Genomic DNA, 27,967 nt, shown 5'->3' with positions numbered 1-27,967 from the left:
CCAGCTGTGACTTGATGGCACTTTACACACACACAATCTGTCGCTACCTTGGAATGGCACATGGGTGATAAGGGGACCTGGATGAGGGTTTAGACATGATGAGAACATGGGAGGAGGACCCCAGGCATGATAAGGAAGAGGGGCTACAAGAGGTAGTAACAGTAGATGTGAAGATGCCAGGGATTAACAGATTCAGCCGTTTAGTATTGCAGGATTTAGGGTTCGTTTATGCATGGGTACTTTCACTCACGTTCACCCCGCTGTCTGTCTCGGTTGTTCCTTGGAGTTATGCATGAGTTTTCCCTCCATTAGAGATGGCCTCGTTGCCAGCCCTCACAAATCCCAGGACTTCCCATTTCTCTGTTAACCCAGTTCTTCCCTCTCCCCTGAGCTCAGCCCGCTTGAAATCTCCATGCATAAGGCAAAGCATGAGACATGGAAGCTTAGTTTCTCTCACAGCAGGCACACAGTCAATTACAAAGCAGCATGTCAAGGGGCGGGGATTCAAATGCTTTCTGCTACCTCAGAGTTTTTTCTGAGCAGAAGGCTTTTAAAAATGAGGCTTGGGTTTCTTCCCCCTCCCCCAGTTCCTTTCAAATAGCTCTGTTTATTTCTTCTTAAAATGCTCTTAAAAATCTTTTTTTATGCAGCAATTTTTTAATGCGGCAAATATTACAGCCAATTACAAAGCACCATTTCAAGGGGAGGGGATTCAAATACTTCTTGATTTGAGCTTGGAGACTGCTGGTGCATAGACTCCCAACAGCAAAGTGTGGTTCCAGTGAGCAACGAACCTCAGGTAATACTCCCATGCATAAACGACCAGGGTGCTGGCATGCGAGGAAGCACAAATCCTGCCATGTCGATACCCTGCCCAACAACATTAGGGAGGTGTGGAACGTATCGGGGGTGAGAGCATGACCCAAACATTTCTCCATGTCGCTCACTGTCGGGTCCGAGCAGCTCCTGCTCTCCTTTGGGAGCTGGGGGTCCGACGGGTTTGTGTGGAGAACATGGTCCGCAACCCAGATGGGTAAGCCACCACTTGGGAAGAGCCCCGCAGCTGTTCATTGCCTCTCATTTCACGCCGGATCTCAGTCAGCGTCTGGGCAGGAAATTCGAGCAGCCGCTGGAAGAAGCTCTTGCGCCCCACCGGTTTCTCCTGGCAGGTGAAGGTCAAGGCGATCCCGGTAGTGGACTTCATCTCACGCGAGAAACCGTCCGAAGTCCCATCAAAGCAGCGGCCGATGGCGATCTCTTTGGCGAGGCGGGGATTCTGGTCTGTCACAGTGTAGATGCCGTAGTTGTGGCCCAGCGGATCCACTGGAGCCAACATGTTGAAGATTGTAGTGTCGTTATTTTCCACCAACGGGGGGTGGCGGCCTAGGTATTCTCTCAGGTAGCTGTTGATAGATGTACGCCAGCAACTTCCCTGGGGGGTGATGGACACCAAAGTCCTGTCCACCAAACCTTGGTCAAACAACATCCCACTGCACTTGAATTCTAGGCAAGCCGCTGAGCTATTATAGATGGCCAGGTCTCGGACACTACGAGCATCCCGTAGACCATAGAGCTGTCCTCGAGTCCTTGGATGGCTGCCCCCCACATTTTGCGACCGCACCATGTACTCTTGAGGCCCGTTAATCTTCACCTTGATATAGCAGGCCCGGAACTCCTGAGGGTTGGGCCACCAGGAGAGGTAATCTCCTGTCCAGGTGGTCAAGTCGCTCTCCTTGAACGGGACCACGTTGTATTCATACTTGTCCACTTCTACTCTGTAGAACCGGAAATGGTTGGCGGTGACGGGTGCCTCTTCACATTGCTTCAGACTACGGTAGGCATAGATAGGCCCGTCGGTCTCGTCAATATTGTTCTGGTTGGGCTTGGCCAGGTTAATCTTGAAGGCCGTCTTCTTGAGGGCAGGGTCATCATGGTCGGTCCGCTGGTAGCCAAGCTTATTCAGATAAGGCTGGGAAACTCCGATAGCACGAGAATCGAGCTTTGGCCTAGATGCCACGGCCTCCAGCTCCTCCCCTCCCATGGTAGCTGTGACGTAGGCTCTGTAAGCGTCTGCTCGTTGGCCATCGCAGAAGGCAGGCAAGCAAGCCCCGTTGGGACCGGTCACCACGCTGTCGAATCTTCCCCAGGCCTGCGGATTGGATGGGTATCCAGGCCTGGGTTCAAGGTTGATTAGGGTGACCACTATCCCCTCCATCTGCTCATTGGACATGAACTTCTCATTGATGTAGGCCCGGACTTTCACAAAGCAGCGGCGGTTTTCTGGAACATCAAGGTTGAAGAGGCGACGTTCGCGGATCTCCAGGTTGCCAATGAGAAAGGCCCTCTCCTCGCGCTTCCCCCTCTTCTCCTTAGCCTGCTTGAAGGATCCTTCTTCCTCCCACAGGCCTGTCACGGGGTTGAGGGACCACAGCTTCATTTTCTGGATGTGTTCAGGCATCTTGATCAGCTCGGCATCCATCTTCACCTCCACACGACCCGTTTCTAGCCCTTGGTTGGTTCCTTCTTCCCAGAAGTCGACTGAAAACATCCCATAAGTCCTGAGCGGGAAGACGTCCCCTTCAGCATTGATGAAATTCAGGTCACTGGAGGCTGCATTCACAGAGGTGATGTCCCGGGGGTCCACGAAGGTAATGCTGGCTTTCACGGTGCCATTGTACACTTGCCCATTGGGCCTAAAGAAAGACGCAGGAGGGATGACTATCTCCCCGATGGGATCCTCTCCAGCCACCTCTCCCAGAGGGATGACGTTGGTCTCCATCGCTTCCAGATTAACAGGCTTCTTCCTCCTCATCAGTTTGACATCCTGGTAGACAGCTCCACCACGCTGGTCGAACGGGAAGACCTTGACGGCATCCACAAACTTCTGCATACGATCCACAAACTTGACCACCATCCGCTGTGTGTTGGGTGGGACTTCAATGGTGAAAGTCCCCTTGTAGCCAGTGAAGCCGATCTTCTCAGCCCCTAGGTAGATCTCACCAAAACGCAGGGGCTCCCCGTCGTCAGCTGCCGAAGCTTTCCCGCGGACCAGGATCTTGGGCTGGGCGCAGGAGGCGCACCCGCACTCGGCCACCACCTTGACAGGCAGGACATAACCGATGCAGTGAATCTCCCGCACCTCCATGCGCAGCGTCCCGCAACAGTGCTCCGTGCCATCTTGGCACTGCAGACTGTCGGCCAAGCTTCCATCGCAAAGGGCGTTGGGACAGCGGCCGACATTGTAGAAGTGGGATCCTGTACCTTCTTGGAAACACTCTTCTGGAAGTCGGATGAGATACTCCTCCGGCTGAGCCATGCAGGCAGGGACTCCTGGCTCTGCACCAAGAGAGAATGTGAGATGTTAGGGTGTGTCGCAGGGGTCCCTAACATGATGCCCGTGGGAGGCCATGCTGCTCGCCGACACCTTTCCTGGCACCAGCCAAGTGATTTATGAAAGTGGGAGGGGCCAGGTGGGGCTTCTGCCTAGCAGGGCTTCTGACTGGACACTGGAGCTCTGATCGCCAGTGCAGATTAAAAGGCATCCTGATAAGACAGAGCTGTTGCCTGAAATGTAGATGAGACACTGTTAGATTTATGCGTAACCTCGCTCCCTGACATTTTGCGGTTAGCTCCGCCTCCTCCATTTTGTGGTTGCTCCCACCACCCTGTGCTCTCAGACTCCTGAAGGTTGGGGGCCTCTGATGTACTAGAATAAGAGAACACACTATGGTCACTTATGCATGGGTACTTTCACTCACACATTCACCCCCTGTCTGTCTCGGTTGTTCCTTGGAGTTATGCATGAGTTTTCCCTCCAATAGAGATGACCTCGCTGCCAGCCCACACCAATCTCAGACCTTCCCATTCCTCTATTCAGTTCTTCCCTCTCCCCTGAGCTCAGCACAGGTGAAATCCCTGTGCATAAGGCAAAGCGCGGGACACAGAAGCTTGGTTTTTCTCACAGCAAGCAGACAGCCAATCACAAAGCAGTAAAGAGGCAGGGATTCAAATGCTTCCTGCTTCCTTGGAGCTCTTTCTGAGCAGAAGAAAGACTTTTTAAAACCAAGGCTTGGATTCCCCCCCCCCCTTTAGATTGCTCCATTTTTAATTCTTAAAATGCTTTTTAATGCAGCAATTGGGTTTGGAGGGGGGGGCGACTTCCTCTCACAGTAAGCTCTACAAAGTAACCAATTGCAAAGCAGCATTTAAAGGGGCGGGGACTTGATTTGAGCTTGGAGACTGCTGGTGCAGATTCCCTACAGGAAGGTGTGGGTCCAGGTAAAACTCCCATGCATAAATGACCTATATCTTAGACCAAAAGCAGCAACAACCCCTCATTCCCCCCTCCCGAGCTCAGAAGAAAATATACATCTTATGAAGCTCTGGGTGTTTCAAACTGGGAATTCTAGCATTAAGACCAAGACAGAGTTTACTCTTTGTGGCACCAGAGGAGGGAGCTCTCCAGCGCCACCACTGTAGATGGCCAGAGGACAGTACTGAAGCAACTCTGCATGGTCAGGTTGGCAACAGGGGTAGACTGGGAGGGAAAGGGACCCCAGTCCAAGCCCTCCAAAGGAGAGAGGGAGGGAGAGAGAGCCTGCCCCAACAGCCCTGGACCACGCACAACTTGGCCGGTCATCTCCTTTGCCACATGGGGCTCAGCTGGGCATCTCCTTCCCCACACCACATGCCTCCTTTCCCATCTGTGATGGGACTTGGTTGGGTCTGTGCTCCTCCTGCCCCAACACACCCAGGTCAAGGGTCACAGGTCAAGAGGGATAGGACATAGGCTCACCTAGACTTTTCCAGGTGGCCTTAATGGCCAATCCACCTGTAGGTGATGCAATAAATCAATAGGGTTCTACTTGTTCTTATAAAAACTGGTCTGACCCTGCAGTCTGAGCAGTTTCTTGGTAGAAGCTTTGACTGTGAAAAGACTGATCTCGCACTTCCGTGTTTCTTGCAAGGGCATTTCCTATGTGACCTGGGTCCCCCCTCCCCCATTGACATTTTTGTTTGCAGTAATTTTTTTTTTTTGCTGCATGATTGTAAAACAAAAACCACATGAAAAGGAAACAGCTGTGAGCTGGCGGGAACCTGCCCCGACATGGACGTGACAACTGCTCACCTATGATTGTCAAGTGGGCAACGGACGATTTGATAGACCCCAGGTCACTGCTGGCTTTGCAGTGATATGTACCAGCTTGATGTGGCCCCAGGTCTTTCAGAACCAAGCTGCTGTCATACTTGTGCGTCTTCCGATCCAGGAGTGTCCCATTGTGATACCTGGAGAATCAGGAAAGGGAGCGGTTGGAGACTGACCAATCAGGAACCTGGCTGCATTACAGCAAATTTGCTGTTCTTTGTTAAAGGGTAATTTTGGTTAAGAATTCCATATTGTTCAGCTGCAAGTGAAGACAGAGGTAACATTTTGCTTGGCTATACGGCCAACACTGCTGCCACACAAGTCCCGTCACTCACCAGTAATATTTCCTTGGTTCAGGAGTACCTTGGGCACTGCAGCAAAACCGCACCTTTGACCCGACTTTCCTCACTTTTGATTCCGGATGGACCACTATGTAAGGCTTCTCTGCCAAATGGGGAAATTAAGCATTATTGATTTATTTTTTATAAATTACAGTCCTCCGAAATCAGAGGCATCTTGTAATAAACACAGGAATAGGGAGATAATTAAAATATATACACATGCATGCAAGGAGGAGGAGGAGAAGAAGAAGAAGAAGAGTTTTCTCTACCTTTAAGGAGTCTCAAAACGGTTTACAATCCACCTTCCCTTTCCCTCCCCACAACAGGCACCTTATGAGGTAGGTGGGGCTGAGAGAGTTCGGACAGAGCTGTGACTGGCCTAAGGTCACCCAGCAGGCTTCATGTGGAGGAGTAGGGAAACCAACCCGGTTCTTCAGATTTGAGTCCGCAGGTCATGTGGAGGAGTGGGGAATCAAACCCGGTTCTCCAGATTAGAGTCCACCATTCCAAACCTCTGCTCTTAACCACCACACCACGCTGGCTCTGGTGTAGCAAATTGCCTGGGCTCAGTGATCTACGGGGCTGCCAGTTCAGATCTCACCCAAGCCAGTATCTGCAGAACTGTGATTTGTTACAGACATATGCAAAACCAGGGTTTAACTAAACTAACTGGTTAGTTTGATTGTCTGAATGTGGGACACTAGGATCTGTCAAACCAGGGTCAGAAGCCATGCTGTGGAGTTCCATGAAACACATCGGGTGGCTTGGAGCCATTCGTGCTTTCTCACTCTTAGACTAACCTACCTCACAGGGTTGTTGTGAGGATAAAACAGAGGACAGGAGAGCCACATTCATTGTGCCTGACCTTCTTGGAAGGCAGGCGACTCAGACAGATAGATAATTCCCTCTCACCAAGTCTGTGGAGTACAATCTCTACCAGGGATGTCCAAGAGCCATCAGGGATGACGGAGGCGCTGCCCGTGGCAAAGCGCTCCAGGCTGGCGCTAATGTTGGCGCTGCTCCCAGCACAGATGCCACGGATGGTGAACTGGCCCCGACGGTCACTCTGCGCCAGCACGGCCGCTGGCCGGTCCACGAGAGAGATCTGGGCGTTGGCGAGTCCCGTCCCGTCGGCTCTCTGTACGATCCCCGAAAGGGTGTGGTTGGGACAGCTGCAGGCGCTACAGTCCTTGTTGGGGATGCCCATATCGCAGCTGAGTAGGCAAGCTAGGAACGGGGAGGCAAGAAGCAGAGGATGCAAATTTAGACTCTCTAGGGTCAAAAACACATGGCTGTTTTGTCTTGCGATTCTCCCGTGAATGTAGCGAATCTCCATTTTGTAAATGCACGGTGGTCTCCAGTCTGCAAGACCAACCCACTTCCGGTGAGATACTTCCCCTGGCTTTCCAATTCCTGTGTTGTCTCGAATTTAAAAAAAGAATCGCTGCAATTGCTATTGCTTCCCTGTGCGTTTCAGCGTGGGGGTTGACTCCCCTCCCTTCTGGCCCATTCCACTTTCCCCTCCGACTCCTCCCAGCTGGTGGGGGGGAAACCTCGCGCCCGTTGCAAGCCGACTGCTCCCAGCCCCGCTCTAGTGCCAGGCAAATCCACCGCTCGTGTGGAATCTTAGAGTCCGCGGCTCAAGTGAAGGAATGGGGAATCACATCAGTTCACCAGATTAGAGTCCACCGCTCATGTGGAGGAGTGGGGAATCGAACCCGGTTCTCCAGATTAGAGTCCTCTGTTGTTAACCACTACAGTACGCTGGCCCCTTACTGGATGTATCACAGAATATAAGGCAGCGCAATCGGACGGCGTAAGACCACCAGCGAATGATGCAATAGGGCTAGGAATTACAGAACCAGAGAACGGCATATGGAGGGTGCCCTTCATGCCCTCTTTCACTCCAACACATCACAGACCTGGACAGGGCATCTGGGAGCACTTCTGCACCTCCGACGGACGCCCGACACAGCGCAAGAGTTTGGACTTCTGGCAGCTCCGCCTCCTCGCCCGTTTCCCCCCAGTGCCGCAGGTCTTGGAACAAGGACTCCACGGCCCCCAGGAGCTCCATTTGGTCTCTGTGGGGCAGAATTAAGCATCAGAACCTGCCTCCGGCAAGCTGATAGTTAACCTTAGAAACTCACCGTCAAGGGTCCCTTGTCAACATCCAGGTGTGAAAAGCACCACATTTTTTCTTCAATCAGATTTTGACTTTGTGCAGAATGTTTTGGTCTAAATGGCATGCTTGTTTCTAACCGTCCCTAGACTGACCTGTTGTCCATCTTGGGGCTCACTCGAGATTTTGGGGAGCTATGGGCAAGATACCTTTTAGCCTCCTCAAACAGACTGCTTCCCTCTTGTGCTCACGAAGAAGAAGAAGAAGAAGAAGAAGAAGAAGAAGAGGAGGAGGAGGAGGAGGAGGAGGAGGAGGAGTTGGTTTTTATATACCGACTTTCTCTACCACTTAAGGAAGAATCAAACTGGCTTACAATCACCTTCCCTTCCCCTCCCCACAACAGGCACCCTGTGAGGTTGGTGGGGCTGAGAGAGCTCTAAGAGAACAGTGACTGGCCCAAGGTCACCCACCTGGCTTCATGTGGAGGAGTGGGGAACCAACCCAGTTCACCAGATTAGCCTCCGCCGCTCATGTGGAGGAGTGGGAAATCAAACCTGGTTCTCCAGATTAGAGTCCACAGCTCCAAACCACTGCTCTTAACCACTACACCACACTGTCTCTCTACATACACGCCTAAGGAAGGGAGACTGAGTGGGACTCTTTTTTTATTCCAAGAGGAGGTCAGTTTCTGATCCCTTCAGCCACTTCTCTTGGCATGAAGGTAGTTGTGAACTCCTTGCAGTGTGGAGGCCCAGGGGTTGGACTAGATGACCCTGGCGGTCCCTTCCATCTGTATGACTCTATGAAACGGCCCCCAAGCCCTGCGAGAATCTCCCAGTGTTGCTGGCCAAGCATTTCAGGTTGGCTGTGGGCCAGTTTAAGGACCTTGGTAGATGTCCCATCCTGTAGCCCTTAAACCAGTCCCTGATCCCTCCAATTCAACGTGCATCACTGACCCGTCCTTTGACAATGCACTGCCATCCATACACAGACATAAAAACATATGAAAGGCCCTGCTGGATCAGACCCAGGCCCATCAAGTGCAGCAGTCTGTTCCCACAGCGGCCAACCAGATGCTTCTAGGAAGCCCCCAAACAAGTGGTGGGTTCTATTGTCTCTGGGTCTATTTAAAACCTCCTTTCCCCTAGAGATCTCCTGAGATTGTTTAACCCCACAGAAGAAATGAGGATTTGCCTATAATTAGGGACTTCTGGAACCTTGATGTCAATCAAAGAAGGGATCTGTCATAAATACGACTGGCAGACGGCCCTTTTATGATCTGCTTCAGGAATGATCTAATCATGCCTGGTGCAGAAGACACGGCAGGATGAACCACATTCCTGGCAGAGGGAGGGAAAGCAGCAACTCACACAGAGATGCGGCAGGCAGCCCCCCGACACAGGTGCCTCTTAGCGCTCTCCAGAGCCTTTAACCACTTTGAGTCTTAATTTCTCACAGCCCACGGCTTTCTCTCCCGGCGCTCAGTGTGGGAATTACCAATCTGTCGCTTACGTCTGGAATTTCAATTACGAACCCCCAGAGAATATCCCCGCATCCAGCTGCTGCTTTGAGTTGAATAAAAATAAAGCGACGGGAGGGAAGAAATACTTTCTTTTCTTTGCCCCTTTAGAAGATATAGAGTGTCTCTTCCTCACTAATCATAGAATCGTAGAGTTGGAAGGGACCACCAGGGTCATCTAGTCCAACCCCCTGCACAATACAGGAAATTCACAACTGCCTCCCCCCCCCCCACACACCCACACCCCAGTGACCCCTACTCCATGCCCAGAGGATGGCCAAGATGCCTTCTCTCTCATCATCTGCTTAAGGTCATAGGATCAGCATTGCTGACAGATGGCCATCTAGCCTCTGCTTCAAAACCTCCAGGGAAGGAGAGCTCACCACCTCCCGAGGAAGCCTGTTCCACTGAGGAACCGCTCTGTTAGAAAATTCTTCCTAATGTCTAGACCAGGAGTGTTAAACGTGCGGCCCGCGGGCCAGATCCGCCCCCCAGAGGGCTTTTATCCGGCCCACGGAGCTGAGAAACCTAGTCCCCCTTTCCCCCTCCCCCGGCCTTTTCTGGGCTTCCTGGGGCCCGTACCTGGCCGGGGAGGGAGTGGGGAAGGTGTCTGCCCGGTCACGCAGAGGCCCTCCCGCGGTCGCGCTGGGTCGCTAGCGCGTCTGGGTGTGTGGAGGGAAGGCTTTTATCTTTTCTTCCTCCTTTTCTGTCCCTCTCTCCCCTTTTCTTTCTTTCTTTCTTTCTTTCTTTCTTTCTTTCTTTCTTTCTTTCTTTCTTTCTTTCTTTCTTTCTTTCTTTCTTTCTTTCTTTCTTTCTTTCTTTCTTTCTTTCTTTCTCCCCCTCCCTCTTTCTTTCCTTCTTTCCTTCTTTCCTTCCTTCTCTCTCTCTCTCTGTCCCCCTCCCTCCTTTATTTATTTGTTTGTTTGTTTGTTTGTGCATGGCCCGGCCCGACCAAGTGACATTTATGTCATATCCGCCCCCCCCCCCCCTAACAAATGAGTTCGACACCCCTGGTCTAGATGGAAACTCTTTTGATTTAATTCCAACCCGTTGGTTCTGGTCTGACCTTCTGGGGCAATAGAAAACAACTCGGCACCCTCCTCTATACGACAGCCCTTCAGGTACTTGCGGATGGTTACCATATCCCCTCTCAGTCTTCTCCTCTTCAGGCCAAACATACCCAGCTCCTTCAGCCTTTCCTGATAGGACTTGGTCTCCAAATCCTCAATATCCCCTAAATGAGCTTCCCCAAAACGTCCTCGGCTTTTAGACTATGCCCTTTTCTGCGTGGGCATTTCCCCACGGTCACCCCCGCCGACTGCTTCTGTGCAGGCCTTTCCCGACCATCAGAGGTCGCCTCGCCCTCCCCGCATTTTCCAGATTCTGGTTAAAACAGCATCCCAAAAACACGAGCAAAACGCGCAGGGAGGGTGGGGCAACCTCTGACGGTCGGAAAAGGGGTTTGAGGAGGGGAGGGACTTCAATGCCATAGAGTCCAATTGCCCAAGCTGCCATTTTCTCCAGGGGAACTGATCTCTATCAGCTGGAGATCAGTTGTAATAGCAGATCTCCAGCTCGTACCTGGAGGTTGGCAACCCTAGGTATTTCCCAACCCAAATGTGGCAACCCTAGCCTCCCCCCCCCCAAATCCGAAAGACGCTTTGGATACCTTGGCACGGTCCGGAGCTGCAGGTCTGGCGTTCTGCGGGTTTCCCCAAACATTGCAGCCGCTGCCCCGGTGCCGAGCCAGAGCGGCTCAAGCAAGTCCGGTTCCGAGTCTGGACACCGCTGACGCCGCAGGCGGTCCGGGAACAAGCGCTCCAGGCCGACCAGTCTGACCAGCCCAACCAGTCCATGGGATCTGTTGGAAAATGGGAGATGGAGGAAGGGCAGGATTTGGGGAGAGGGAGAATGGCCGAAGACAGGAAAGCAATGGCTTTAACATTAAACTCTTCATTTGCAAAGGTCAAGCTTGAGCATGTTGCCAGTAGGCACGCATGCACATGAACACATGAAGCTGCCTTATACCAGATCAGAGCCTTGGTCCATCAAAGTCAGTACTGTCTACTCAGACGGGCAGCGGCTCTCCAGGGTCTCAGGCAGAGGTCTTTCACATCACCTACTCGCCTAGTCCCTTTAACTGGAGATGCCGGGGATTGAACCAGGGACCTTCTGCATGCCAAGCAGATGCTCTACCACTGAGCCACGGCCCCTCTCCATGGCTCTCCAGGGTCTCAGGCAGAGGTCTTTCACATCACCTACTTGCCTGGTCTCTTTAACTGGAGATGCCGGGGATTGAACCTGGGACCTTCTGCATGCCAAGAAGATGCTCTACCACTGAGCCACGGCCATTCTCCATGGCTCGCCAGGGTCTCAGGCGAAGGTCTTTCACATTCCTACTTGCCTGGTCCCTTTAACTGGAGATGCTGCCAGGGATTGAACCTGGGACCTTCTGCATGCCAAGCAGATGCTCTACCACTGAGCCACGGCCCTTCCCCGCAGGCACAGACAGATCACGATGGTTCTCCGTGTTACTCTATCTGTAGCAGCAGAAAAGAGCAAGAGTCCAGTAGTGCCTTGAAGACTAACCAAATTTCTGGCAGGGTGTGAGCTTTTGTGAGTATCTGAAGAAGTGAGCTGTGGCTCATGAAAGCTCCTACCCTGCCAGAAATTTTGTTGGCCTTTAAGGTGCTACATGGTGACCCTATGAATCAATGTCATCGAAAATGTCCTATCTTTGACAGCCTTGCTCAGGTCTTGCAAACTGAGGGCCGTGGCTTCCTCGATTGAGTCGATCCATTTCCAGTTGGGTCTTCCTCTTTTCCTGCTGCCCTCAGCTTTTCCTAGCATGACTGTCTTTTCCAGTGACTTTTGTCTTCTCATAATGTAACCAAAGAATAATAGTCTCAATCGTGAACTATTCCCACATAAGTGTGTACCGAATTGCAGCCTTACAGTGCAATCCTAAGGAGAGTTACCCTCTTTAGGATCGCACTGTCAGTGCTACGGAGAAGGGAGAATTTTATCGGGTGCACTTTTTGCCCTCATCATAAAGGGTCACCCCATTTTATCTTCTCAACAGCCCTGTGAGCTAGGCGAGGCTGAAAGAAAGCAGATCGATCAAGGTCATCTGCTGAGCTCAACGGCTGAGAGGGGATTCAAAGAGCTTTGGGTTCCAGCTGTGCCTAGAATGGCACAGGAGCCTTGCTAAGGAAAAACTGAGGGCAACGTCCGAGAAGCCAGCCTTCTGTCCTGCCATGCTCACCTGCCGGACACAGGAAACGGACGTGGTAATTGGAGCAGCTCTTGCCTCCTTGTTGATCCCGGTTGAGGCAGCGGAAGCCTTCCTGGGGGTTGTAACGCACCACCTCGCCCACCTCCTCGGGCAGCTCCCACTCCGTGGTCCGGGCTTGGATGGCCTTCGGCTGGGAGCACACCCGCTCCCGGTAGTAGAAGCGAATGGCCTCCAGGGTCTCGAAATCCCCCTCGCCCCCAGGATGGTCCACGTTGAACCACGACGTCCATTCACCTAGGAGAGAGAGGCAAGCTCGCTGTGATCATTTATGGATGAGTCCCTGGACTCACATTCGCCCACTGTCTGACTCGGTTGTTCCTTGGTGTTCTGCATGAGTTTTCCGTCCATTAGAAATTTCCTCACCGTCAGCCCTCGCAATGCCTGGGTCTTCCCATTCCTCTGATAACCCGACTCTTCCCTCTCCCCTGAGCTCAACCCGGCTGAAATCTCCGTGAAGAATAGGTTTGCCACCTTCCAGGTATTAGCTGGAGATCTCCTGCTATTACAACTGATCTCCAGCCGAGAGAGATCAGTTCACTGGGAGAAAAAGGCCGCTTTGGCAATTGGACTCTATGGCATTGAAGTCCCTCCGTCCCTCCCCTCCCTCCCCAAATCCCACCCTCCTGAGGCTCCGCCCCAAAAACCTCCCACCAGTGCAGAAGGCAAAGGAGGGGAAACAGAAGCTGGGTTTCCCTCACAGCCAATCACAAAGCAGTGTGTAAAGAGGCGGGGATTCAAATGCTTCCTGCCTCCTCGGGGCTCTTTCTGAGCAAAAGAAAGTCTTTTTAAAACCGAGGCTTGGATTTCTTCCCCCCCCTTCCTTTCAGATTGCTCCAGTTTTTGGTTTTTTGTTCTTAAAATGCTTTTTTATGTGGCAATTGGGTTTTTTTTTGGTGTGTGTGGGGGAATTGAAGCACTGCAAAGTATGCCAATTACAAAGCAACATTTCAAGGGGAGGGGAGTTGATTTGAGCTTGGGGACTGCTGGTGCAGAGATTCCCAACAGGAAAGTGTGGGTCCAGCGAGCAACGAACCTCTGGTAAAACTCCCATGCATAAACTACCAAGGAAGAGGGACTTTAATTACAAACCCCCAAATCATGGGATGTCATACGCTTCTTGAAAGAGACCCACCGGGCATTTCCGTAGCGAGGCTGGTTCTGGCGGTTCCTGATTTCTTCTGTTTGGGCAACTGCTTGGGTTTGGCCAAATCGTTTTTCCTCTGCGCATCCGCTGGAAAACCAAAAAGTTCAAAAAGACAAAAAAGAAAATGTAATACCTTAAAAGACTCATACCACATTGTTTATAGGCAAAAGCTTATATGTGCTTCAGTGTGTTACAGAGAATGTCTAAAATCTGGATTGAATCAACAACCTCAGATAAATAGCATCCAAAATGAAACACACGGGTCAAATATGATGTTTGCCTTTCGCTGACAACCTATAAAAATGCAAAAGAACAAAACGGGGGGGACGGGAACAAACTGAATCATAGAGTTGGAAGGGACCACCAGGGTCATCTAGTCCAACTGCCCACAAACTACGACAAATGTATGAAAAGTCTTTTTACAAAACACACACAACTACAGAGAACAAATATATCCACCAAGATGCAATAAAATCCAGTGACTGCTTGCAAGAAAAAGACTAATAAGAAAATTACAAACGAGCTGAATGACATCGCTGAAAGTCAAAGGTTGGGTGGGAAATGACTCAATTATGTATAGAAATATGCTTATCTTAAGAAGCTGATATCAATATTAAAAACATTAAAAATTATATTCAAAGAAAGCACAATGACAACTGATACAGGTTGACAAACCATAACCACAATCCAAACGAGTTTCATCCCCCTAGCCTTCATCAGTGGTCTAATAACATCACTTGTAATTCACACCAATACATATTAGAAGAAGAGGAGGAGGAGGAGGACTTGGTTTTTATATGCCAACTTTCTCTACCACTTAAGGAAGAATCAAACTGGCTTACAACCACCTTCTCTTCCCCTCCCCACAACAGACACCCTGTGAGGGAGGTGGGGCTGAGAGAGTGTGACTAGCCCAAGGTCACCCAGCTGGCTTCATGTGTAGGAGTGCGGAAACAAATCCAGTTTACTAGATGAGTGTCCACCGCTCCAAACCACCACTCTTAACCACTAAACCACGCTGACTCCCAACATCACTTGTAATGCACACCAATACATATTACAACACGTACAACTGTATTATTGCAATAATAACAACAATATCCCAGGTATGTACGTAGGAATGTATTCCAATTTGGCTCCGTGCCCAATATGTTCTATAAAATTTATCAAATTAAGAGCCCACTACCATGGAATACTTTCTGCTTGTTCTTTTCTGGGCTGTGTTAGCCTTCCATACAAGGTGTGCCTAACAATATCAACCAGATCTGGTTGGGATTGCCAGCTCCCTCTTCGCCACCGGCAGGAAGTTTTTGGGGTGGAGCCTGAGGAGGGTGGGGTTTGGGGAGGGGAGGGACTCCAATGCCATAGAGTCCAATGGCCAAAGAGGCCATTTTCTCCAGGGGAACTGATCTCTATCGGCTGGAGATCAGTTGTAATAGCAGGAGATCTCCTGCCACCACCTGGAGGTTAAAAAACACTGAAAAGTCTTGGAGTTGACAACTCTGGATTTTGTTTTGTTTTCCGGAGGGGGGAATCAAGCCATTCCTCTTTACTGGGTTTGTGTGTGTGTGTGTTAAGTGCCGTCAAGTCGCTTCCGACTCATGGCGACCCTATGAATCAAAGTCCTCCAAAATGTCCTCTCTTTGACAGCCTTGTTCAGGTCTTGCAAATTGAAGGCTGTGGCTTCCTTTATTGAGTCCATCCATCTCTTGTTGGGTCTCCCTCTTTTCCTGCTGCCCTCAACTTTTCCTAGCATGACGGTCTTTTCCAGTGACTCTTGTCGTCTCATGACGAGACCAAAATACTGGGTTTTGCATTTGTATTATCATCCTGGTTACATTTGTGCCAAGCGTTTGCTCCCTGGGCAAAAATGGACACTGATTCCCTTCCTCCCTTTTAAAAACCGTCATTGCCTATTGAAAGGCAAGATGGGAAGTGTGCACCCACACAGCGACCCCGTTGCAGATGGATGCACATCAAAATCAGCCGTGCTTAATGCCGCCTGGAACATTTCCTCCTCTGGGCAGCCATGCTGTCTGTCTGGAAGCAGCATGCAGATGCCATGCGGCAATTTTGTCATGCAGGCTCGCAGGAAGGTCAGCGGAAGTACGAGCTCAGGAGCTGAGCAAATGTCACAGGAGAGGAGAAGAGGGGAAACGAAATCTTCCTGTGTGAGCGAAAAACAGGCCAAAACTAGGGTTGCCAACCTCCAGGTACTAGCTGGAGACCCCCTGCTATTACAGCTGATCTCCAGCCAATAGAGATCAGTTCCCCTGGAGAAAATGGCCGCTTTGGGGATTGGACTCTATGGCATTGAAGTCCCTCCCCTCCCCAAACCCCGCCCTCCTCAGGCTCCGCCCCAAAAACCTCCCGCCGGTGGCGAAGAGGGACCTGGCAACCCTATGTGTGAGCAAAAACAGACAGGCTGAGACTAACCTTCCTTCCCCCTCCCCGCCTTTCCCACCTCCCCAACACTTTCTTAGATAGGGTTGCCAACTCCGGGTTCAGAAATTCCTGGAGATTTGAAGGTGGAGCCTGGGACAGTGGGGTTTAGGGAGGAGGGGGACCTCGGTAGGTAGGGTTTCCAACCTCCAGGTACAAGCTGGAGATCTCCTGCTATTACAACTCCAGCCGGCAGAGATCAGTTCACCTGGAGAAAATGGCTGTTTGGCCATTAGACTCTATGGCATTGAAGTCCCCCCTCCCCAACCCCGCCCTCCTCAGGCTCCGCCCCAAAAACCTCCTGCCAGTGGTGAAAAGGGACCTGGCAACCCGATCAGTAGGGTTTCATGCCATGCAGTCCATAGGGCGTAATGCCGTGCAGCCATTCTCTCTAGGAGAAATGGAATAAATGTTTCAAACAAATAAATAAGCGATGTATTTAGTCTGGAGATCAGTTCTCATTCCAGGGGATCTCTAGCCCTCACCTCCTCCAAGAATAGTAGTATTGCTTTGCTTACAAAAGCCCAGTAGAGCCTTCTGGAAGTCCGTAATTCCAGAGCAGCAGAGCCGCCTTAGTCTGCTGCAGTCAAACAATCAAATAAAATATAGATTTTATTTTGTAATCCATGCAAGTTTAGGCTGGAATACAATTTTGGTTGCTCTTGGGTGCCACAAGAGTCCGGTGTATTTGAGGGAGTCAAGTTTCCTTGAGGGTAGGTTTTACACTGGGTTGGATTAGTTCGTGCTGGAAGCCTACAGTGCCTTTTGTAAAAAGAATAATTGCTCGCTTGTACAGGGAGGACAAATGCGAACCGGGGTATACAAATCTTCCCCACTGACTGTGGAAGTTTTCAAACTAGAAAGCTACTATCAGTTGGGAGGAAAGGAGTGGAAATTATGAAGAAGAGGTGGTTTTTAGATGCCGACTTTCTCTCCCACTTAAGGCAGAATCAAACCGGCTTACAATCTCCTTCCCCTCCCCTCCCCACAACAGACACCTTGTCAGGTAGGTGGGGCTGAGAGAGTTCAGAGAGAACTGTGACTAGCCCAAGGTCACCCAGCTGGCTTCATGTGGAGGAGTGGGGAAACCAACCCGGTTCACCAGATTAGTGCCCGCCGCTCAGGTGGAGGAGTGGGGAATCGAACCCGGTTCTCCAGATTAGAGTCCATTGCTCCAAACCACTGCTCTTAACTGCCACACCACACTGGCTCACCCAGGAGAGATAGCAAAATAAGAACCCATGGATTAAGAAGGCCAGTAGATAATCTTTCTCAAATACAGGTCGGGTGATTATTGGGGTTCCCAGCTGCCCAGTGGAGAGGGCAATTGCCCATCAACAAACTGGTGGGCAGAAGTAGGCCAGCTGAGGGGGGGTGGCAATGCGCGTGGCATGATGCCGTCGCTTCTGGGTTCACCCCCGAAGGTCAAAGGGCCTTTGAATGCAGAAGGTAATTAGGGCAAGAGTTCCTTATTTAAAATTCATGTATAGATAGGCTTGCCATACCCCATAGCTCCTCCAGCGGGAGCTTTGCGGGACTGCGGCCGAGGTGCGCAATGCGCACAGGCACCTGGTGCAGCATGAGTACGCACTCCGCGCAATGCGCCTACGTCACTTTGGGGTTTACCCTGAAGCGACGTGGACGCTCTAGCAATCTCAGCCGAAGGTTGCCAGAGCGTCTGCGTCGCTTCCGGGTAAACCCGAAAGTGATGTGCGCACACCATGCGCGCGCGTGCACGCATTGCCTGCTGGCCCTTAGCTGGTCGGCGGGCAGCCTGGTGGATTGGCGGGATTTTACCCGCCACCACCCGGCATTTGGCAACTCTAAGTACAGACTACCCCTGAACATGGAGGTTCACTTTATCTATCGAAAGAACAGCCCTGCTGGATCAGAACAAAGGGTCCATCCAGTGGCGGACCTACATTTTTGGGTACCCTGAAGCTTGAAGTGTTATGGGGGCCCCTTCGCAACCAGCAACAATAGGGCAACCTCCAACAAGGTCCAAAGGGCCTTTCTGCCCTTGCAAGGACCTCGAGGCCCAAATGGCAGAGAACAGGGTGGTGGGGGTGGAGTCCTTGAAAATGGCCCATACGGTGAGCCCCTGGCCACCAGCAACGAGGTCTGGGTAACCACTGTCATCTTCTTCAGTAGGGTTGTTCTATGGCAGATGTATCGGTTCATTCTTGAACAGAGAGGCAGAAGGTCATCAGAGGCACCACTTCAGGATAAAGGAGAAGAAGAAGGGTTGGTTTTTATATGCCGACTTTCTCTACCACTTAAGGGAGACTCAAACCGGCTTACAATCACCGTCCCTTCCCCTCCCCACAACAGACACCCTGTGAGGTCGGTGGGGCTGAGAGAGCTGTGACTTGCCCAAGGTCACCCAGCTGGCTTCGTGTGGAGGAGCGGGGAAACAAATCCACTTCACCAGATTAGCACCCGCCACTCACGTGGAAGGGTGGGGAATCAAACCCGGTTCTCCAGATCAGACTCCACCGCTCCAAGCCACCGCTCTTAACCGCGACACCACGCCGGTGAAAATCTGATTTGGGGTGTTAAAATGCACAAGCGAGACGGTTGAAGCCTGAATTGAAAATTCAGATGTCTTTTTATGGTTCCGGTTGGCTCTAGCCTAAGGGCTGAACTATAGAAATATTAAGCCGTGCACCAACGAAGGATTTGAAGATCCAGCTGCCAAAAGGTACGCTGTGAATAGATTCTCGGTGAGCCCATACCGCTGGGGGTTTGGCTGCTGCAAGCCCCCGAGAAAATTTCGAAATTTGATCAATTGCAGGGACACGTTGAGGCCATATGATCAATATTAAGTACTTCGACCCATTGGCTTATGGTTCTATCACTAAAATAGCCTTATCTTAATGACCATAAGCGCAATATTAAGTACTTCAACCTATTGGCTTGTGATTCTATCACTAAAATAGCCTTATTTTAATAGTAAACACTTAAAAAAAACCTCAGTCGATTTTGTTGATAAATTCACTCTATGGCGACTGGACTCTATGGCATTGAAGCCCCTACCCTCCACAAACCTCACCTTCCCCAGGCTCCGCCCCAAAAACCTCCCGCAGGTGGCAAAGAGGGACCTGGCAACCCTACCTGCTACTATTTCCCCAGCATTACAGGTAGGTAAAGGTAGCCCCCTGTGCAAGCACCGGGTCATTCCTGACCCGTGGGGTGACGTCACATCCCGACGTTTCCTAGGCAGACTATGTTTACAGGGTGGTTTGCCAGTGCCTTCCCCAGTTGTCTCCACTTTACCCCCAGCAAGCTGGGTACTCATTTTACTGACCCCTAGGCAGACTATGTTTATGGGGTGGTTTGCCATTGCCTTCCCCGGTCATCTACACTTTACCCCCAGCAAACTGAGTACTTGGAAGGATGGAAGGCTGAGTTGACCTTGAGCCGGCTACCTGAAGCCAACAGGTAGACTGTCTCTAAAAATGGAGTTGCCATTCCTAGCTATCATTAGCAGGCATTATTACAGCAGCCATGATAAACTGAGCTGCTAAAAGTAGATTTGCTGGAATAAGAAGAATAAGAGGGGAATAAAATCACAGAAAAAAGGAGGGGGAGGGGGAGGGGGAGAATAATAATAATAATAATTTGTTTTTATATGCTGACTTTCTCTACCACTTAAGGAAGAATCAATCCGGCTTACAATCACCTTCCCTTCCCCACTACCTGTGAGCTAGGTGGGGATGAGAGAGCTGTGACTAGCCCAAGGTCACCCAGCTGGCTTCGTGTATAGGAGTGGGGAAACAAATCCAGTTCACCAGATTAGCCTCCGCCGCTCATTGTGGAGGAGTGGGGAATCAAACCCGGTTCTCCAGATCAGAGTCCACCGCTTCAAACCACCGCTCTTAACCACTACTCCACGCTATAGAGTATTTTTTATATACTACACCAGTGCAATTTTATATACAGTGCAATTTTATAAACTTCAAGAATTACCTTGAGCCGAAGCACCACGCAACACAACCAAGAGCAAGAGAAGTGCAGAGTTTAGCGGCAACATCCCTCCAGGCTGGGGCTGGGCTGGGCAGGAGGAGTATCGGCAGAGTCACTCGCAGAACGTCTCCGGAGCACACCGCTTTGAAACTGGAGCTGGAAAGAACGGCAGGTCTTTATAGGACGATTCCCCCCTGCTCCCTCTTCCATTGGTTTGACCGCTTCTTTGGCCAGCGTACACTTCATGGGAGAAATAAGAGCTACCGGGAAATTGAATTTCTTTGACTTGACCAAAGCTGGAAGAGCATCAGAATATATATTTTTTGCATTATTGTTTTTGGGAAGACCTCAACAGTAGCCTTTATGGACTGAGCCGCTAAAAGCAGATTGTGTTTGGAAGAATGAGAAGAGGGAATAAAACCGCACAATGAGCTAATGCAAAACAGAGACCCAGAAAGTTTAGACTTGGTTTGCAAATTGTGTTCTCCTAACTCCTAACGGCCATTGTCACAAACTTCTTCTCCTCGGTCCAAAACCGGGACTGAAAATAAAACTGCCACCATCCTAATTGCCTTCCTAAAAATCCTCAATGCCGCCTCAGTCGAAAATACTGGCCATTTATGCTTGGTAATTAGCAGCTCGTTCCAGGCATATTTTTTTGAGTTCTTCACGCTGAACCATCATTCCGGAAGTCATTGCAAAGCCAGTGCATACCTGCTTCGCATTACTTAAGAGCCGCTTTAAAGCAACCTTTTTTCTTTGCTCCGTCCCCGCCTCGAAGCATCCACTCAAGGAAGCAGGAATAATCACAGCCACCGTGTTAGCTATGCAAACCATGATTGCTAATGGCTTTGCAAACGAAGGAACGAAGGAGCAGGCGAGTAGGGGAGGCGGGTGGAATTTGTTTGACTTTCTCCTCTTGCAACGGGAAAGTGAATAGGCATTTTAAAGGTCGGATTTAAAAAAGGAGCTTTGAGCAAGCATCAAAATCGACCCTGCATAAATGGCCATTGTGAACAACGCCGACTGTCTCATTGCAAGAAAGGATATTTATTTATTGGAAATATCTGTTTCTGTTATTTATTGAAAATATCTGTGGGTTGGCTCAAGTGCATTTCTACTAGTGCTGGGGAAGGAATTGATCAGCAGTTGGATTTTATATTTTCAAAAGGAGAGGGGCCATTTTTGGATCCTCTATCCCAGTAAGATTCGAGTCCAATAGCACCTTAAAGACCAATGAGGGGAGGGGCTGTGGCTCAGTGGTAGAGCATCTGCTTGGCATGCAGAAGGTCCCAAGTTCAATTCCTGGCATCTCCAGTTAAAGGGACTAGGCAAGTAGGTGATGTGAAAGACCCCTGCCTGAGACCCTGGAGAGCCGTGGAGAGTGGCCGTGGCTCAGTGGTAGAGCATCTGCTTGGCATGCAGAAGGTCCCAGGTTCAATCCCCAGCATCCCCAGTTAAAGGGACTAGGCAAGTAGGTGATGTGAAAGACCTCTGCCTGAGACCCTGGAGAGCCGCTGCCGGTCTGAGTAGACAATACGGACTTTGATGGACCGAGGGTCTGATTCAGTATGAGGTAGCTTCATGTGTGTATGTTCAAGATTTTCAGGGTATGAGCTTTTGAGAGTCAAAGATGAAAGGAGCTCTGATGCTCAAAAGTGTAGACCCTAGAAAAAAAATTCAGTCCCTAGGGTGCTACTGGGCTCAAATTTTGCTCTTCTACTGCGGACGAACACAGCTACCCACCCGAAATTATCTGGCCCAGTAGATAGTTTCAGGTGGGCAGCTGTGTTGGTTTATAGTGTGTGTGTGTGTAAAGTGCTGTCAATTCGCAGCCGACCTATGGCGACCCCTTTTGGGGGGGGGTTTCATGGCAAGAGACTAACAGAGGTGGTTTGCCAGTGCCTTCCTCTGCACAGCAACCCTGGACTTCCTTGGTGGTCTCCCATCCAAGCACTAACCAGGGCTGACCCTGCTTAGCTTCTGAGATCTGACGAGATCAGGCTAGCCTGGGCTATCCAGGTCAGGGCAGTTTATAGTAGCAGAATGAAATTCTAGTCTGGTAGCACCTTAGACCAACAACATTTCCCAGGGTATTCGCTTTTGTGAGTCCGAGATGGAGCTTTGACTCACGAAAGCTGATATTCTGGGAAATATTGTTGGCCTTTAAGGTACTACTGGACTCAAATTAATTTGGTTCTGTCCCAGTAGTCTTTAGGGAATCCAGGGCTCTGCTTTGGATCTAACACCATCTTCTCTTTTTTGCTTTCCATGCAGAAGATACCTGATTCAACCCTTAGAACGGGTGTCGAACTCATTTGTTACGAGGGCTGGATATGACCTAAATGTTGGGCTGGGCCATGCCTTGCCAGCCGAAATCGAGCATGGGGGGGTGGCTGGCTGGCTCGCGGGCTGGATAAGAAATCTCAAGGGACCGGATCCAGCCCTCGGGCCGTATGTTTGACACCCATGCTCTAGAACAGGAGTGTAAAACTCAATGGTTGCTTGGTCTTGCCAGGCCATACCTCTCCATCCCAGATCGGGAGTGTGTGTGTGTGGGTGGGGGGGTTTGGCTGCCTCGGCTGGTTCTGTTGTGAATAATTATTTTATCAGAGGTTATGGATCGTATGTTTGTGGCGGGCCGGATAGGAGCTCTCAAGGGGCCGGATCTGGCCCCCGGGCCTTGTGTTTGACACCCATGCCTAGGGTTGCCAGCTGTGGGTTGGGAAATACCTGGAGATTTTTGGGGCGGCGCCAGAGGAGGGTGGGGTTTGGGGAGGGGAGGGACTTCAATGCCATAGAGCCCAATTGCCCAAGCGGCCATTTTCTCCAGGGGAACTGATCTCTATTGCCTAGAGATCAGTTGTGAAAGAGGGAGATCTCCAGCCACCACCTGGAGTCTGGCAACCCTAACTGCCAGTCAGAATAGACAATAGGTATCAAGCATCTTCATATGTTCAGGTTCAAGAGAAGGGCCTTGGCTCAGGGGGAAACACATGCTTGGCAGGCAGAAGACCCTGGGTTCAATCATTTCCAGTTCGAGAACCTGAAGTCCCAGGCGTTGCAAAAGATGGTCCCCTGCTCGAGACCCCAGAGCGCCGTTCTGGCATTGTAGACAAAAATGAGACGCTTTAAAGCGGCTAGTTATTGTACCCAAGAGATACTCACAGACGTAGTAAGAAGCACAGCCCACCCACCCCTGCTGCTTTAGTTGACGCTCTCTTCCAGCTATTTAAAAGCCCAGACGGTGTTTAACCAACAAAGACATGTTAGAAAAATTAAATGGTCTGACGGTATCCTGTACGCAGTTCAAAATAGACACCGGCAGCTGCAGCGTGCGAAAAGTCAGGACGCAGCGTGCAGAGGTCTCCGGAGACCCACGTTGACGTGTGGGGGCACTAGGATCAAGGTGGGATAAAAATGTGGTGGAGATAGGTTTCCCAGGCCCCTGCCTGGACAAACGAAATACAGGTTGTCTATTCAGCAGGTGACGTTCCAACATAAACATGTGCTTAAAGAAAATTCAACGAATTCCAGTTTTGGATAAGTCAAACAAATCCAAGTTACAAATTGATATTCAAAATACAGTTATCCAACAAATTCAGGTTGTAAATTCCACAGGTAGTGTTCAACGTTATATAAACACGTTCAGGTTGTCAGTTTCACTAAGGAATATTCAAAATTAATATTTGTTTGACTTATCCAAAATTTGAATTCTTTGAATTTTCTCTAAGCATATGTTTATGTTGGAACGTCACCTGGTGAATCGACAACCTGTATTTTGTTTGTCCAATTTAAGGAGATTGGTTTTAGAAATCCACAATTGTATTTAATAGTATTTTTTTGGGTAAGAGGTACTAGTGTATGCTTTTGAATTTGATATTTCTAGTACCTTTATTCCCCCTTGGGCGTATTGGTCCCCTGGCCGGGGCGTTCCCCGCTTCCAGGTCCCGTCATCCGCCGGAGAAATTTCTTTTTAAAAAGCCACCCGCAGTGTATGCAATGTTATGTCACTTCTGGAATGTCAACTGATCTGCAGACGACAGCGATCAGTTCCCCTGGAGGAAATGGCGGCTCTGGAGGGTGGGCTCTGGGGCATTCCACCCTGCTGAGGCCCCTCCCCAACTCTGCCCTCCTCAGGCTCCCCCCCCCCCCCAAATCTCCAGGAATGTGCCAACCTGTATTTGGCAACTCTACCTTGGAGCCACTGCTGAAGCCACCAGGTAAACTTCCTTACAAGGAGGCAGTCATAAGAACATAAGAAAGGCCCTGCTGGATCAGACCAAGGTCCATCAAGTCCAGCAGTCTGTCCACACAGCGGCCAACCAGGTGCCTCTAGGAAGCCCACAAACAAGACGACTGCAGCAGCACCGTCCTGCCTGCGTTCCACAGCATCCAATATAAGAGGCTGCTCCTCTGATCCTAGAGAGAATAGGTATGCATCATGCCCAGCATCCATTTAGACTGGTAGCCATGGATAGCCCTCTCCTCCATGAACGTGTCCACTCCCCTCTTCAAGCCTTCCAGTTGGCCACCATCACCCCATCCTGGGGCAGGGAGTTCCACAGTTTAACTATGCCAAGGAGTCCAGGCCGATGAGCCTTGGGGGTCCCGCGCAGAGGGCCAGTTTCTGGGGGGACTTCCCATGACTCACCTGGGGATGTCACTCGTCCACACCGCACGAAACAGCCTTCCGGCTTTGCCCGTCCAGAGCTTGCTGGAATCGCTGCTGCTGTCGAAGCGTTTCCCCCTCATCGGATTAACTGCTCACTGAATCGGCCCGCGAGGGGGATGAGGTCAGCCGCCCGCCTATAAAAAGAGTGGCTGGCTTTTGCCCGGCCCTGCCTAGCCCCAACGGCCCCTGCGGCCGCCAAGAGCTTAAAGCCGTGAGCCCAGCCTGAACCGAGCCAGGCTGTCTATGGAAACGTCGATGCACCAACTCTTCGGGTGGCCAGTCCAAACAGTGCTGAGTTGAGGCATGTTAAATAAGGTAGTTTTGATGCCTTAAGCATTTTGATAACCCGGATCAGAGAAGGATTTTCACCTTATTAAGGTATGATATGCTGCCCTCAGCGATTCTTGAGGGTAGATATAGAGGTTTACCATCTAAAGCACTGGTTCCCAACCAGGAGTCCGTGGACCCCCATGGGTCCGCGAGAACTAAATTAAGGTCCGTGAAACAAGGTTATAAACCCATAATAAATTAATATTTTCAATTAAAAGTTCTCTATTATAAAAATATATATTCAAATATTATTCTAAGCTTAATGTTTAACTAACAGTTATGATTAAAGTTTATTTTCAAATTCTCTGAATTTTTTATTTTGAACCTTGGGGTCCCTGCACCGAACAAAAAAGTCCTAGTGGTCCCTGGTCAAAAAAAGGTTGGGAACCACTGATCTAAAGAATGTGCATGCTTATGTGGAGATGGGAATATCGAGACCCTCGAGCAGCGGTTCCCAAACGTTTCGGGCCACCGCCCCCTCGGTTCCACAAACTCAACCCCAGCGCCCCCTTACCCTATCCTATAAAAAGCATTATTCAAAACAGGGGTTTGCCTCACGCACTAAAGAAGATGAGAACAATACAATTTCAAAACAGTAACAATTAATTGCACATCTATTCAAAATCAAATTTAAACTTTTCAGCTGAAATTTATTCAACAGAACTGATGAACTTGATCCAATGGTACCAGCTCATCAAAATCTGGGGAAAAAATTCTGATAGTTTCTACCCAATTTGCAAGCATGGTGCCACAGTTTGATCTATTGTGAATCAGTGAACAACACAGTTGAAGGGGGCCCACCTCTAGCGCCCCCCTGCAGCCCCTTTGCCTCTTAGTGCCCCCCTAGGTAATCCCACCGCCCCCCAGGGGATGGTACCGCCCACTTTGGGAACCACTGCCCTAGAGTATATCTTTTTTGATGGTAAGATCTGTAGTCATATTAGGGAAACTCTGATTACCCTCATAATTTCCCACCATCCCGGGAAAAATAGAAGGACTCTTCTCTCAGTTATGCTTGCAGATAAGAATCAAGAGCTCACTTTCAAGGTCGTCAAATTTGGATGGATAGCCTATAAGACTAGGGAAACTTGGCTAAACCATACATAGGCTTTTTAGCTATAATTTTTATAAAGATAATGTGTATTTCTGTGGATTTATAATTTTAAAATGTTTCTTTTCTTATTTGACATACTGGAAGTTTGAATTATTATATTGATTTTGTTTTTATTGGTCTTTGAATGTCAGCCCATTCCTGACTTCTGAGGATGAAAGTTTAGGTCAGCGCCCGGGCTACTTACTGCATCGTGAGAAGCCTGAACACCGGCAGGAAGGCCCGGACGCTGGTCTCCCAAGACAGTGGCTGAGCCTTCCACCGGCGTCCCACTGGCGTAAAGGCCCACGCCGGCATTCATATATATATCCGATTTTTTCGGGAAACCCGAAATAAGCCAAATTCCCATACCAGTAAATATGGGAATTTTGCCTATGGAGCTTTTCACGGCTCCTGGGGAGGGCATTTTTGCAGGTAGAGCCCCCAAATTTGCAAGAGCCCCCAAGTTTGGTGAAGATTGGATCAGGGGGTCCAATTTTATGGGGTCTGGAAGGGGTCGTCCCCATCCGATTCTCCTCCATAGAAAAGTTAAGCAATAGTGAAGTGGTTGACTGGCTGTAGTCAGATTCTCTGTTGTGAACGCCGCTCGTATTTTTCAGTGGAGGAGACGGGAAACTCACCGCTTTAAACAATGGGCCATTTAAAGCAATTGCCTTTAATGGCCCACCGCTTTAAGCGGCAATTGCTCTCTCTATTTGCAGTTGAGTTCTCAAAACACTATGCATAGGGGCTTTTCCCCTTGAAGAAATTCCAGGAGTACCTTGTGATCAATTATACATCTCTAGCGAAAATGTGGAGCTTCTGAACCACATGAGAGTCTCTCCCCCCAAAAACACTGCTTTGTAATTGGCTGTAGTGTATTTTTTTAAAATCCGTCACCAGTCCCTGCCAACCCCGCAGCAGGATTCTTTCATTTGACCTAAACCAAGTGGCCATTTTGCAGCCAAAGCAGAGAAGGGTCCAGACACCCCCCTGACCAATGCAGGGGTCATAAGAACATAAAATCACTCACACGGCCATTTGTGACGTTCATTGTTCCATCGGTACTCTTGCGCTCACAAACAAAAGTAAGGCTTTCATGCCTATAAGAGGACGCCTATAAGGGGAAGGCGGCAAATCAGCCTGGCTCTGTTCCATCCTGCCATGAACTGAAACTGACCCAAACTCACTGTGAAATTGACCTAAACTCGCTGTGAAACTGACCAAAGAAGCAGCCTCATGGTTTCTCTCACTGGTGCACTAGATAATGGCTTTGAGGGGAGGGGTTGGATGCTATTACAACTGACCTCCAGTCGATAGAGATCAATTCCCCTGGAGAAAATGGCTGCTTTGGCAATTGGACTCTATGGCATTGAAGTCCCTCCACTCCCCAAACCCTGCCCTCCTCAGGCTCCACCCCAAAAACCTCGCCCCAGTGGTGAAGAGGGACCTGGCAACCCTAGCTCACCTGGCTGTAGTCAGATCAGGTGAAATAGCAGGAGATCTCCTGCCGCCACCTGGCTGCGGGCAACCCTAATTTAAAGTGTTCTGTCATGATCCTGGACCTCAGGATGAAGAATGAGCAGCCTATAGGTCTCAAGGCCTTTGTGTGAAATTTCAAACAGCCTGAGACCCTGGAGAGCCGCTGCCGGTAGTAGTCAGTACTGACTTTGATGGACCAGGGGTCTGATTCAGTATAAGGCAGCTTCATGTTTTCATGTGAGATCTTACAAACAACAGCAACCTTTTGGTGAGGGGCTGTGGCTCAAAGTTAGAGCATCTGCTTGGCATGCAGAAGGTCCCAGGTTCAATCTCCAGCATCTCCAGTTAAGGGACCAGGGAAGGAGGTGACGGGAAAGACCCCTGCCTGAGACCCTGGAGAGCCGCTGCCGGTCTGAGT

The 27,967-nt window shown here is 50.1% G+C and overlaps 1 protein-coding gene across 1 annotated transcript; it reads right to left on the bottom strand.

Annotated features, from left to right (window-relative positions):
* Positions 1 to 943: 943 nt before the first annotated feature.
* Positions 944 to 24,727, bottom strand: LOC130494029 (cartilage intermediate layer protein 2-like). The gene is made up of 9 exons (XM_056867661.1): positions 24,627 to 24,727; positions 13,510 to 13,651; positions 12,391 to 12,676; positions 10,795 to 10,986; positions 7,410 to 7,568; positions 6,400 to 6,714; positions 5,482 to 5,590; positions 5,129 to 5,286; positions 944 to 3,336 (listed from the first exon to the last, which is right to left on the bottom strand). The coding sequence occupies exons 1-9, from the start codon at positions 24,725 to 24,727 to the stop codon at positions 944 to 946; spliced, it is 3,855 nt and encodes a 1,284-aa protein (XP_056723639.1).
* Between the last annotated feature and the right edge of the window lie 3,240 nt (positions 24,728 to 27,967).

This window comes from Euleptes europaea, chromosome 2, assembly GCF_029931775.1.
Source record: "Euleptes europaea isolate rEulEur1 chromosome 2, rEulEur1.hap1, whole genome shotgun sequence".
In the NCBI taxonomy this organism is placed as follows: domain Eukaryota; kingdom Metazoa; phylum Chordata; class Lepidosauria; order Squamata; family Sphaerodactylidae; genus Euleptes; species Euleptes europaea.
This window is presented reverse-complemented; position numbering and strand designations above follow the sequence as displayed.